Raw genomic sequence first — 13,270 nt, 5'->3', positions numbered from 1 at the left:
TCGACAGATTAGTTTAAGCCCAGAAAACTGCTTAAAAAATACCAGAACCTTAGGATTCTAAGGGTTATGGAAAACAATAGGGGTCACGTGACCAGGACGTACGACACCACGGAGTGAAAGCTAGGGTTATGCTTAACCCATAATAGTGTCTGGATTAGGGTTGAAGGTTAAAGGCTTATGGGTTAAGGTTAGGGATGAGTTGTTGGGGTTAAGGTTTGATTTAGGCTTAGGGTGGCAGTTTGGGCCTGGGTAAGTCACGTGACAAGCACTCCTGTCACACTGCATCACATTAAATGAAGTAATTGTAGCCTAATGACTGTGTTAGGCCTAAGTAAAGTTTCTGGTCAAGCTACAGTTTCAAATTATTTACTCCTCTTGTTTCAAGTTTGTGCTGTGGTCTGATAATAAAGGTTTGAGGGCTAGTGCCATCCACCCCCCCCCCCCCTAACTTCTTGCTATGTGTTCAAGTTAACACAAACATTTGCAGAGGGACTAGTATTGATGAGCCTTGCATGTCTGAAGAGTCTCCGAGTTCGAAAGACGAATTGACTAAAAAAGAGTATTTTCGTTTAAAGGGGCACTGTCACCAGTTTCGCTTCAAAAACTCAGGAGCCTAAACACATATGGAAAGTACGAATAGTGATCCAGTTTTGTTAAAAATCACCATACAAGTGTACTGAAGTGATAAACTAGTGATATAGCCATCAGAAACGTTAGGCTCAACTTGAAAAAATTAGGCTGATTTTTTCAAGTTTTGTCCTTGTGGACTGGAAAAACACCTGAACATTATTATGGCTCCCTTCTTCCTTCACCTAAAATTTACTTTATATCTCCATCTTGATGTACAAGGTTCATTTCGTGTACGAGAACACCTATTGGCCAGTTTTAGAATTTTTTACCAAAAAGTATTAAAATTCCCGTGACAGTGTCTCATTAAAAGCTTGTAGTTAAACTGGTCCCCTTGATGTGTAACAGTTGCTTTGTTTTTTGGGCAAGAAGTTGGCACATAAAGGAGACTTTTTAGGGTCAAATAAAGGAGGTGTGTGAATGAGTGGCTGGAGTCTTGAGGCGTTTTGCTTGAGCCTGGAGCCCCCAAGGCTTTCTAAAGAACTATCTGTCGATGAATTGGAAATAATAGAGAGGGAAGAATATCCTAATAGATCGTTTTAAAAAAACACTCAACCGATTGAAGGTTCTTGTCACGAGAAAAATAATGTAGAGGCCAACCTTTGGATCTGTTTCTGGAAATGTATGTAAAAAATTTGCTTTGGTACTGAATATATAAAAACAAACAATATTATCAGTCATTCTAGGAAACTGAGTCGTACACGAACTTTTAACCAACGAGGCATGCAGAGTCGAGTTGTTACTGTGCTCATATCGAACGGCGAGGTTGATTGGCATAATTGCTTTATATTTTGGCAAACACTTTGTAATTACCAACAGAGCTATCAACATAAAAATAAATATTGTAACAGGTATTTCGCGCGTCTGTTATACTTAAAGGATATGAGATGATAACCCGATTAGTAGCCAACCAATCATGGCTCAGGCTTGATTATATCTAATAGTGTAAGGGTTACGTCACCTTTATAATAATATCGAACAAATTATATTTTTAATGTTACCTTGACAACCATAAAGTTCCACCCTCATCGATATGTGGTCATACCAAGTTACTGGTACAAAACGAATATAACGTGCCCTGATTGGTGGGTTCAGCTCATGAGAAACAACAGTGTCGCGGTCTGTGTTTCCAGCAAATTCCTAAAACGGTAAGATGGAAAATGGTTAGTTTGGGTTCTAACACCAATCATGATCTTCCTAAAATAAACCTAAGGTAATTCATTTGAAGAAACTCAGATATCATCGAGAAACCAGATCGCGTCATGTTAAAACTAGTACTGGGGGCAAGCACTTTTGTAAAGTCTTATTTAAAAAACAAAATAAAGTCGAAACTCGAAGTTGAAGGTTTCGCTGGCATGAATTCTATAAGAGTTGAAAGCGTAATGTGCAACAAGTTGCAAGAAAAGTGACAAAAAATACAGTGAGAAACCAAAATACGTGGCGAAAAAAAGTTAACAATGTTCACAATTATTAAATTTGCATGGACATATGACGTATAATGCTAAAAGATTCTTGGGTTAAAAGCAAAATGAAGATTTCATAAAATTGACAAAAGGTATTTGCATTTGGCTTCGGTGTTTTTTTTGGCGGGAAACGAAACTACGCACGCTACACTTTGACCGCTGAGCAGTTTTACCTTGTCCGTGGTCTGTCCTTGTTCGACGTAGCACCGGAAGGACACTTTATCGTTACTGTACTGCAGCTTGTACCTGGTTACCCATTGGTCAAAGCCATTTCTTCCTTGTGTTGCTACACGCGTTACTCTGAAATGCTGACTACCAAGATCAATTTGAAGCCATTGATTGGCATCAAGTGTGGCAGCTACCCAAGCTCCCGCTGCACTTTGCGTTTCTTGAAAGTGAAGTCTGCCATTCTTGGCGGCATAGAAGTCATGATAACTATATTCTGAAGAGGCAGTGATTTGAGTGTCCGAGATTGCTCCGCTTTCCACGCCGAGAGGACCTTGACATTCTGAAAGCCAGGTTTATGGAACAATGTTAATATAGCTTCAGAGCAGTTTTCAATTTAATCAGTGTCGAAAGTAAGCAGGGAACGTTTGCTGACCAACCTAACCCCTTATGCTCAATTATAGAAGTAGATTACGACGGTTAATGATAATAAATAAATGATAACGTGCCATCGATCCAACCAGACAAATTAAAAGCCAATACCAATCGCGGGCCGGCCAAATCTTTACTCGCGGCTACGTCGCTCGCGCGGTACCCCGAAAAAAACCGCTTACAGGCTAGCCTTGGCTAAACTCGAATTCTAACTGGTTTTTTTTTGTTTACGTTCGTTGTAATTGATCATAAGCATTGCTTTGGATCTGGATTTTCAACATAAGCTGAGAACCGTTTCAAAGAAATGAATATTTTATACATCTCCGACAGAACTAACAGTGCTGTTCAGAACCATTACTTCATAATTCCCCAAGCAGTGGACATTCCGCAAAAAACAGTCGCATGTTCCTAAATCTTTAAAAGGAATACGACAGCCTTCAAAGCAAAGCGACTTTAACCAGACAAGCTTGAATTTATTTGTTTTGCATGTCCCAGTGCGTAGCTCGCCCCCAGCATGGCTTGGTGGATATTGTACCACGTATGGATTTGTTGCAAGAAGCCCATTATTATATATGGCAAGACCTTTTTAAATCTTTGTGTGAACACATTGTAGTCGGTTTACGGCCAGGAAACCGTTTATTGCTACACGTATTTCAGTTGAAAAAGTACTGAAACGTACGAATTATGTGACGTTATCTCAACTTGTTAACGTAATCATTTTGTGGGTTAAGTCTTCGCTCGACGAGAGCAATACTTACAATGTTCTTTAAAGTTCTATATGCTTGCAAAAAAATGGAAGAATCTGAACAATCTTTCAACAAGTTTCATTTGGTACGAGTTTTGCCTTATATGAGGAAACCTGTTCTTTGAAATGTATACAGAAATAATGCAAAAATGAGCCATGATCTCGAGTTCACTTTGGGACCGGTTCATTCTCTGGGTGGCTTCAGTATTTTCAAAGGAAAATGGGCGCTTCATTAGTAAAAAAGCAACTGTCTCACAAATATAGTAACAGTCTCCAGCACCATCTTGAAATAAGGAGGCTACTGAAGTCCTTACCTTTTTTTAACGTTGTGACGTTGACGCATGCACTCAAAGCTCCGTCTGCTACAGTGTAGGCCAGCAGCTGAACACAGTAGTAACTGTTATGTACAAGGTTTGATACTTCCAATGTCGTCACGTTAGCATCTACAACTGACTCGTGTTCTACGAACTGTTCTGCATTTTTTACGTACACTTTGTATCCCCGGACTATACCGTTCCTTTCCTGCTCTGGAACCTCTTCCCATGTAATAAATATCGTATCGACTGCTGTTGCAGTGACTGATATGTTAGCTGGTGGTGCAGAAGGAACTAAAAGAAACGAATTATTAAAAATATGTTATAACATTGACATTTTTTAAAGACAATCAATCTGTATAAAATCAATCTTATCAATCCCTATCTCAACCACTAACACACCACTCACACCACTCGCGCCATCAAATTAACCAATCAAAGATTTTTCGCGTGCATTTGCTTCGAATTCTCATTGTTGTAGTTTGCAAATATATGATTGCTTTAGACTTGGTTCTGTTTGTGAAACTCAACTAAAACCCGCCCCAAAGAAATGTTTATGTATTAAATATATTAAGCTAAGCCTAAAAGCGGAGCTCCCGGGTTATTAAATTTGCCCTTTTTGTAAATCCGAATTGACTGACTGTTGACAGGGAAAAAAGGTCTTGAGCCCGCGATACAATGGAATACCATTCAGTGATTAGCGGTCAACTTAAAAAAACGATGAGTTCTACACTTGATTCCGCGATATGGTCATGTGATACTGGTCAGCGGATACCTTGTTTTGACAGCTGCCAAATGACCACAATATGGATGTCCAATTATCAAAGATTTAAGCTGACATTAACATTAATTTAACGTATGGAGCATGGCCGCCATACGCCATACGTTAAACGTATAGAGTACGCCACATGCGTGGCAAATTTTCTTCAAATCATTTGTATATTGAGATCTAACCTTCTCAACCTTTCGTAGTATCCCATTCAAGCAAAGCTCGCGTCAAAGGTCTTTTATGCTAGGAACGTGCATCGATATAAAAGATTTTATACCCAATGGTTTTGGTTTTACATTATCGTGTCGTGAGAGCTGTTAGTAGCCAACCAATCACGTGGCGCACGCTTGGTCATATCTAACGGTCACCTTAATAACAATGAAAATCACATTAATTTTTACTGTTACCTTGACAACCATAAAGTTCCACCCTCATTGATATGCGGTTATGCCAGGACACTGGTACAAAACGAATAAAACGTGCCCTGATTGGTGGGTTCAGCTCGTGAGAAACAACAGTGTCCCGGTCTTCATTTCCAGCAAATTCCTAAAATAGTAAAATGGAAAATGGTAAGTTAGTAATGTCATAAGATTATAAAACGATAAACTAAATGCAAGGCTGATCGGACAGCTAAAAAGGCTAAATAAATTTTATTGCCCAATATTTCGGTTAGACAAAACTAACCTTCTTCAGGGGCTGAAAAAGCTAAGTAAAAATGAAAATGGACGGTTACAATATTTAAAACAATGGCAACTAAAAAGGTGAAATATGATTGGTTGACAAATATAGAAAAAAGAGAGGCTGTTACAAAAATAATGGTAATAAAAATATATTATATAAACAGATCAAGTTTCGTCGCGTCTGTTCATTCCAAGGGGACGAGTTCTAGGTTGTTAATTGAGCGGCCAGGGAGAGTGAAGTGATCTGAAACTGCAGTGGGCTGATCAATGTGACTGTGCGCTGACTCATAAAATTATGTTTAAACATTGCCAGCGACATGGACGCCACCAAGTTTTGTGACATAATAAATTAGTCCATCACGAACTCTTAGTAATCATGATGTTTAAGCTAAGGCCTGATATAGTTTTACTTAATTATAATAGCGTTTTCAAATTGTATTCAAAATGGACTTGGTAAAGTCAAATCTACCACATTGAGTTACTTGCATTCACGGTAGCACAAGTCTAATTATTATCTTTTTTGTATTTTTCTTGTAAATTAATATATATTTATCAAAATTTTGTACATTGATACATTTCACAAATGCATTTGTTCAGTTATCCATACAATTATGAAATTAGTATTTTATGAGATTAGTATTTTTTATTTGTTGCACGGCTGTGACAAAAAAAATGAAGCAATATTCTCGCAGAAACATAAAAATATAATTTAAGAAAAGAAAAAGAGGTTGATCAACGTTTTATTTAACCTCACACAGCAGTCAAACGAAGAATAAAAGTAAGCGGCTAATCCTCAGTTTTTGTTGGCGTTAATGATTTTGTAAGCGCTGGAAGCGTTTTATGTGCAACGAGTTTGGAAGCCCGGGGTGGGGACTCCTTTATAAAAGGGTTGGAGATGCTCTTGGGAAATTTTGAAAAGAACTTTAAAAAGAGACAAATTTGGGTGCGGCTCAAGCTTTTCTCGTCCCCTAACTGGCACCAAAAAGCTAACAAAATAATTAGGCATGTAACGATATCATCGATTCATCGCGATTGGCAGTGTTCCGATACCGATGCATCGATCGCAAATGCAACTATCGATAACAATCGCTATAGTCTTGTTAATTATCGATAGTTCCGATAGTTTTTTAAGCGGTGTCGTGTAGTAATTTTCACTTGATCAAAAAATGCCTCTCTTGTTCTCTGCCGTCGTTTCTCGGCTTTCTGTTCGTTGTTTCAGAATCCGTACTGTATAACAAGCCATAAAAGCAAACTTCATGGACGTCGCTCGTCTCCAGGGCCTTATCTGAGTTCAAAACGGTGGCTTGAATATTAACTACTCCCCCCTCTCGGAAAAAGAAATGATTACAACGCTATAATTATACCTAATCGTACCTTTTTGGTACGCTTCGGCGGCATATCAGGCGAGTTTGGTCGAGCCATGGTTCGTATTTTGGCGAGACGCAGTCGAGCCAAAATACCCATGGCGAGACCAAACGAGCCTGATATGCAGCCGAAGCGTACCAAAAAGGTACGATTAGGTATTTACCGTACCTAAATTCAGGCAAAACTCCTGTTATATTTATCGCTCTGTTGAAGCCATGCTTGCTAGGTACGTATTGCAAATTGTGTTGACTTGGTCTTTAACACTTTTACCAAGTTCTTCATCTGCCTTTTTTCCACTCGTTTGTTTAGAGTTTCATTCTCTAAATTTTCAAAATCAAAATTAAGCGAAAAATTTTGAAATTCCGACTCCTTTTTTTCAGTCTGAATGTCTCAATACTCTACGGCAAACATCGCGCAATTGGCGAGCGCGCTTAAGTTTATGTTTGGTGGGAAAGTTTTTATCTTTTTACGACCGCTAAACACCGCTAAATTTAAACTACGAAGTTCTGTTTTACTGGTAAAACGTCTTTTCAATTCATCGTACAGTTACACTACTTTACTTCAAAGTGACCGTGATATGGGGGCATATCAGGTCAGTGACTTGATATCGTAGGATATCAGGACAGTAGATCGCGCTTCTGATTGGCTACTTGCGAATTTGGGTACGGTAAAATCACTAATTACAATACTATCGCAAAAGTGTCACTACTTTTGCAATAGTGTTGCAATAGTGTTGCAATAGTGTTGCAATAGTGTTGTAATAGTGTTGTAATAGTGTTGCAATAGTGTTGCAATAGTGTTGCAATAGTGTTGTAATAGTGTTGCAATAGTGTTGCAATAGTGTTGTAATAGTGTTGCAATAGTGTTGCAATAGTGTTGCAATAGTGTTGCAATAGTGTTGCAATAGTGTTGCAATAGTGTTGTAATAGTGTTGTAATAGTGTTGCAATAGTGTTGCAATAGTGTTGCAATAGTGTTGCAATAGTGTTGCAATAGTGTTGCAATAGTGTTGTAATAGTGTTGTAATAGTGTTGCAATAGTGTTGCAATAGTGTTGTAATAGTAATTCGACTATCGCAATACTATCGCAATAGGCAAAATGACCCCAATAGTCACCCCTAAAAATAAATTACTTCGTGTGCAGCCCTGAACGAGCCATTATGGCTAAAAATATTTGCGTTTTGCCCTAAGGTAAGGTAAAGTCTGTGTCCGAGCCATGAGGCTCATACAGCCGGAGCTTATTCCGGTTTCCGTAGCATTATGCGACTAGAAGTATTGCTACTCCCCCCTGGATGGGATGCTAGTCCATCGCAGGGTTACCCCCCAGCAGTAAATTCGCCGGTACCCATTTATACACCTGGATGGAGAGAGGCACTGTGAGAGTAAAGTGTCTTGCCCAAGAACACAACGCAGCGCCCCGGCAAGGCCTCGAACCCAGGCCGTTCGAATCGGAGGCGAGCGCGCTAACCATTAGGCCAACGAGCCTCCCACCGGAACACCCTAAACGAGACCAAAATTCCGAATTTACCACCCCTAAGCGAGACGACAAGCACTCCTGCCCCTTTCATGTGCGAGTTCACCCCCTCCCCCCTGGGTTTGATAGCAAAATGACAAATAATACATCAAGAATCCAAAATGTGTTGCGAAATTATTCAAGTTCTCGTAAAATAATGTTAAAAGTTCCAGTAAATGCCTTATTATTGGGTTAAAAGTATAATGAGGATTCCACAAAACTTGAGAACAATATTCGCATTAAATTGCAATTCGCTTTTTTTACGATCCCATAATACACCTTGTTTACCCCCCCAAAATTTTTGCATAAGCATTGTTTTCAATTTCTCTTGGGACGATTGTAAGTCATTGTAAATCCCAAGAGAAATTGGAAACAATGCTTATGCTAAAATTTTGGGGGGGTAAACAAGGTGTATTATGGGAACGGTGAAAACAGCGAATTGGTTTCGGTATTTTTTTGGCGAGAAACAGAACTTCACACGCTACACAGGTGACCGCTGTGCAGTTTTACCTTGTCCGTGGTCTCTCCTTGTTCGATGTAGAACCGAAAGGTGACTTCAATGTTACTGTACTGTAGTTTGTACTTGGTTACCCATTGTCGAGTTGCCTTAAAGGAATTCCTTCCTTGCGTTGCTACACGCGTTACTTGAAAGTACTGACTACCCAGATCAACCTGCAGCCATTGATTGGCATCAGGCGTGCCAGCTACCCAAGCTCCGTTTTTACTTTCTGTGCGTTGAAAGTGAAGTCTGCTCTGGTTGGCGGCCTGATTTTCACTAAGTTGTGAAGAGGCAGTAATTTGCGCGTCCAAAATTGCCCCGCTTTCCATGCCGAGAGCGTCTTGACATTCTGAAAGCCACGTGAATGAAATCAATATTAAATATATTTAGCCAACCCTAAAAGCATGTTATTAACCCGGTTATTTACTTTGCCCTCTATTAACCGCGCACAGCCGGTTCATAATCTGGCTGGATTTATTTTTTGTCGTTTTTTTGTCGGTAAATCGTTCGAGACCCACGCGGCCCTGCCGGCTCCATTGTCACGGTCACGCAAGATTTGATGTTTACTAGCGATCACTCGTTTAACATGAACACTCCGCTCTCTGCGTAGAGTGAAATGTATAATTTTGTTTCATTCGAGTGTTTCACCATAAGAGAGGGCCGAGTAATCACATAGCGAAACGAAAGACCACTTGGATATGTCCAAGCTATTTATAGATTTTAATAGATTAAGGTTTAAGTATAATCTGGCTATTTAATAATTCAATATAATTTAAGTGATTTTTGTATGTAACGTTTGTTATGTATTTTAATAAGCGCAATAAAGACATTTTATTTATTTATTTATTCATAACTACCACTACGTCAGTCCTACGCGATCGCTCGCTTGTAGCTATGTAGCTAATCATTCACCTATTTTAAAAATATTTACGAATACTCTGCGCTCTGTTTGTGTGAAATATTTATTTTGTGTTATTCAAGCGTTTGGCTCGGAGCGAATACAAGTCGTACAATTTACCCGAAACGTGTTGAATATTACAAAACAACGCCTTGTTTTCTGGCATGGATATTCCCATTTTTGTTTTGGGAATCGAAACGAAAATTGCAAGCCCAGCCGAGAATGTGTCAAGGCACGGGAAATACGTCATCGTACCAGGGGAATACCAGCTGAATCGCACAGTCAGGTATACTCTATTTAAACTTGAAGAAGCTCGTCGGACGACGCTAAACGGAGAAATGCAATGGGATGGCTCTTTATTTTGACGTGAAATAGACTTCTTTTAGTGCCATTTACGAACTGGGCTGGGTTTACTTTGTTCAACATTTGGAACAAAATAAACATTTGAATGCGTAAGCAGGAATTTACTTTGTTCTTTGCAACGTAAACCAGAAATATGGGAGAGTAGTCACTCATCTAAAGCTCATGATAATTTTTGTAGCTTCAGTATTTTCAGCATTGCAGCCTTGGTTTGGTTCATGTTGAGGCAGAAATTTGGGTTTATTTGAACAGCGATATGACCTTGTTGCCTGCTCCAGGTGTTCGGTTACTTGGAGAGCAGCGCTTAGTTTTTTTTTTTTGTGTGTGGATACTGAAGAAACTATTAAATTTCACCATATTGAAAGAAATTATTGTGGGGATGATACTGGGGGTACTACTGAAGGCGGCTGTACAGAGTCTATCGCCTGCAAAAACATATAACAACCAATCAGCGATCGCGACAAGGAAAGAAATCTCAGACGCCTCTCAAGTGGGGAAATAATTGAGCGCGCGAGTAGGCACATATGTTTATTAAAGTTGACTTAGTTCCTTGGTCCTCTCTGGTCATATTTATTCATGCTACTCGCTTACAAATATAGTGTACAGTCTCATCCGCCATCTTGAGATAAAGAGGCTACTAAAGACTTTCTCACCTTTCATCGTTGTGACGTTGACGCATGCGCTCAAAGGTCCGTCTGCCACGGTGTATGCCAGCAACTGAACACAGTAGTAAGTATCGTGCACAAGGTTAGATACTGCCAATGTCGTCACGTTGGCATCTACAGTTGACTCGTGCTCTACGAACTGTTCCGCATTTTTTACGTACACTTTGTATCCCCGGATAATACCGTTTCGTTCCTGCTCTGGAACCTCTTCCCATGTGATAAATATCGTATCGACTGCTGTGGCAGTGACTGATATGTTAGCTGGTGGTGCAGAAGGCACTAAAAGAAATACATAATTATGATATCTTAACCACAATGACTTATTCTTAGAAAGGCAATCACTCAGTCAGTCAATCAATTAATCAATGAAGCAATTATCAATGCATCCATTTATATAAACTTGAATAAATAATAGTTCGAAATTTTTTAATTAGCTTTTTTAGGTGGGGGGGGGGGGGGGGGGGGAGAATGGATCGAATTTAAAATGGTTGCTCCTGTACAGTAGATCAGGATGCTAGCCCTAAATGAGTGGGATGCTAGTCAGAACATTAATGAAAATAAGGCATATTTTCTATTTTCAATTTCCCGAACAACTTCACCTAACCAAATCATCGACTATGGTCTCGTCAATATCAGGATTTGCGATGCCTGCACAAAAAAACGGACTTGGGTAGTTTGGCTATGCCAAAGCTGTTATTTCAGTGGCTCTGACCGCCCCGCGTAATTTTCGCCTTTCTTTATACAGTGGAACCCCGTTAATACGGACACCAAGGGGACATGCCAAATTGTCCGTATTGACGGGGTGTCCGTATTAAGCGGGGTCTCAGAAAAAAGTCACGGACACACGTTTTATCGATATACAAGAAATAAAACGCATTTCAACAGCAACCGAACGTGTTCTATAAAGTTTCCTTTGTAACTGAAACTAACCGTAACCGTTCTTAAAAAGTCTTTTCTGAAAGAGTCGGTAATTTAACTTTGCACGGACGCTAGCTGTTAGCTTTCGACACAACCAGGCGGACCGACAAAACCTTTGCAAGTCACGCTTTTAAGCTACTCTTTGTAATAAAAATCGTCGAATTCTGTCATTATTTGACCAGGGTAAAGTTAGCAAATAATCGCGACAATGAAAATTGACAGTGCAGAGATAAATAGTGTCCGTATGGCGGGGTTGACAATGTACAAGAGTTTGTCATTGGGGACACGGAGAAGTGTCCGTTGTCCGTATTAACGGGTGTCCGTATTAAGCGGGTTAATTTTAGAGAAAATGTATGAGGTTTTCGTCGGGACCAACGAAACTGTCCGTAATACCGGGGTGTCCGTATTAAGCGGGTGTCCGTAAAGCGGGGTTCCACTGTACAATGAATGAGTGCATTTTGGGTCTTCTGTTTGGGACGAACGTTTCTCAGAAAGTAGAAGTTTTCTGGATCATTACGGTACTTAACTAATATTTGCATGTGATATGGCTTAGATAAAGTACAAATGTTAAAACTGTGGAAGTTGTACAAATCGTTAAAGCTCTATTATGTCCCATTTGGGAGGGACTTACTTCTTTTAGGACATTTTTTTTTTGGGGGGGGGGGGACTTAATAGAAAGAGAATCTTATTATAGGCGAGGCTTATTTTAAATCGCATATCAGTTAGGGTACATATGAAAGAAGGAAAGTAGACTTTTTAAATGACTTAGTGCTGTTTGGTAACACATTTTTATAAAATAGCAACAATAATAAGTAAATTTGGTAGATGAATACCATTAAAAGCGTAAAATTGCCTTATTTCCTTGTTCATAAATTGTCATGATTTATCATCTAGGGAAAGGGGGAAATATTGAAACTATTGAAAAATTGAACTTCCAGCAGGCGGGGCGTATTACAGGGGAGTTCGAAAGAGAGGGAGAGAGAAGGGGGGGGGGGGCTTAATAAACGAGCTTTTACGGTAATTATTCTTTACATAAACAATTGCACATAATCATTCTGTTATCAACATTCGAGCTGCGTGCGATTTTCTTAATGTACTATTCTTACCATCTTCGGCTGTAGATGCACAGACTTCACTACTTTCGTTTCCATACCCTCCCATTATTTTCGCCTTTACAGTCACACAGTACTCCTTGTATTTGTTTAATCCAGTTAGTGCTTTTTCCTGTACTACTTCTTTGACCTTTATCTCCTCTGTTACATTGTTGTGGTCTGTTCTCTTAATCACGTATCCTTCTATTACATCAGGATCAAAATACGCTCTCCAGTGATCCCAGCGTATCAATAGCGAGGTTGAACTGGTATTGAACACCTCGATAATCTTCGGTGCATCAGTTGGAACTAAAAATAAATAACAAACGGTTAGATAGCTTTTAAGGTCAGATATCTGGAGTGTGGCAGGGGGAGGCTCCGCCCCGAGAACTAAACTCTTACTATTTTATATACCATCTTCGCCAGAAAAGGTTATCTTTTTGTATACCTTTCACAGGACATTGGTACACATCTCACATACCTACAGAAGGTAAATGCCAGCCCTCTCTTTTCTTAATTTTTCACTTAAATAGCCACCTAAAATACTTAAAAGATTCAACAGTTCGGTGTGTCTGTTCGAGATATTTTGAAAGATCCTTTTAAATAGTTTATACATAAATGACTATTTTCCCTTGCCTTTTGCATACTCCAACTAGTGAAAAATCGCTACCCTTTAATATACCTATAGCCAGAAAAAGGTTCACCTTTCGGGAGAACCCTCCCCGTATAGTTCTTAAAGGATATTTATTTTGCAAAAATAAATGGTTT

At 39.4% G+C, this 13,270-nt stretch overlaps 1 protein-coding gene across 2 annotated transcripts in view; it reads right to left on the bottom strand.

Moving 5' to 3' along the window:
* The window catches only part of LOC144638792 (uncharacterized), a 41,566-nt gene that overhangs the window by 19,075 nt on the left and 9,221 nt on the right, over positions 1–13,270 (bottom strand). For both annotated transcript variants that reach the window (XM_078498047.1, XM_078498048.1), the window contains 7 exons: positions 12,518–12,811; positions 10,482–10,772; positions 8,582–8,919; positions 4,923–5,061; positions 3,747–4,040; positions 2,264–2,598; positions 1,629–1,767 (listed from right to left, as the gene is read on the bottom strand). In XM_078498047.1, the coding sequence (XP_078354173.1) occupies positions 1,629–1,767; positions 2,264–2,598; positions 3,747–4,040; positions 4,923–5,061; positions 8,582–8,919; positions 10,482–10,772; positions 12,518–12,811 (1,830 nt within the window). The remainder of the gene's footprint in view (positions 1–1,628; positions 1,768–2,263; positions 2,599–3,746; positions 4,041–4,922; positions 5,062–8,581; positions 8,920–10,481; positions 10,773–12,517; positions 12,812–13,270) is intronic.

This window comes from Oculina patagonica, chromosome 14, assembly GCF_052425735.1.
Source record: "Oculina patagonica isolate OP01 chromosome 14, crgOcupat, whole genome shotgun sequence".
NCBI lineage: Eukaryota > Metazoa > Cnidaria > Anthozoa > Scleractinia > Oculinidae > Oculina > Oculina patagonica.
This window is presented reverse-complemented; position numbering and strand designations above follow the sequence as displayed.